At 62.9% G+C, this 563-nt stretch overlaps 1 protein-coding gene across 1 annotated transcript in view; it reads left to right on the top strand.

The window, feature by feature from the left end:
- EMH_0065330 (uncharacterized protein) overlaps positions 1–563 on the top strand; it is a gene marked incomplete at both ends in the record, with an annotated part of 5,127 nt that overhangs the window by 2,454 nt on the left and 2,110 nt on the right. The window contains 1 exon segment of the mRNA XM_013498367.1: positions 73–527. Within this exon segment, the coding sequence (XP_013353821.1) occupies positions 73–527 (455 nt within the window).

Raw genomic sequence — 563 nt, forward strand, 5'->3', positions numbered from 1 at the left:
ACCCTCTTGAGGGGCCCCCCCCGCAAACATGTAGAGGGGAGGGGCCCCCCGACGTACCCTCTGATAAGACAGAAGAAGTGTCTATGCAGGGGCCCCCACAACCACCTGAGGGGTCCCCTACCCCTGCAGCCCGTGAGGGGGGGCCCCCCGGGCCCCCAGAAGATATTCTAAGGGGCCCTGAGGCTGGGGCCCCTCGAGGGGGCCCCCACACCCCCCTACCTGACTTCCCTCTGCATGCAACAGAGGAAGAAAGCGTCGTCACCTCCAGCAATGGGGGGGGCCCGCAGCAACAGCAACAGCAGCAGCAGCAGCAGCAGCAGCAGCAGCAGCAGAATGAACAGGAAAAACAAAAGGAGCAACAGCAGCAGCAGCAGCAGCACCAACAACAGCAGCAGCAGCAAAAGAGCGTCAGCTTTCTTAGTCGGGGGGCCCCTTACTTACCCTCAGTCTCTGTTGTTAATGAGGAGGGTACCACTCTAAGGGGGGCCCCGCATGGGGCCCCCTCTTCGCCTCGTCCCCTAGTGCAGGTACAGGGGGCATCTGAGGGCCCCTCTGTTCAGCAG

This window comes from Eimeria mitis, genomic scaffold (assembly GCF_000499745.2).
Source record: "Eimeria mitis Houghton genomic scaffold, Emh_scaff3374, whole genome shotgun sequence".
NCBI lineage: Eukaryota > Apicomplexa > Conoidasida > Eucoccidiorida > Eimeriidae > Eimeria > Eimeria mitis.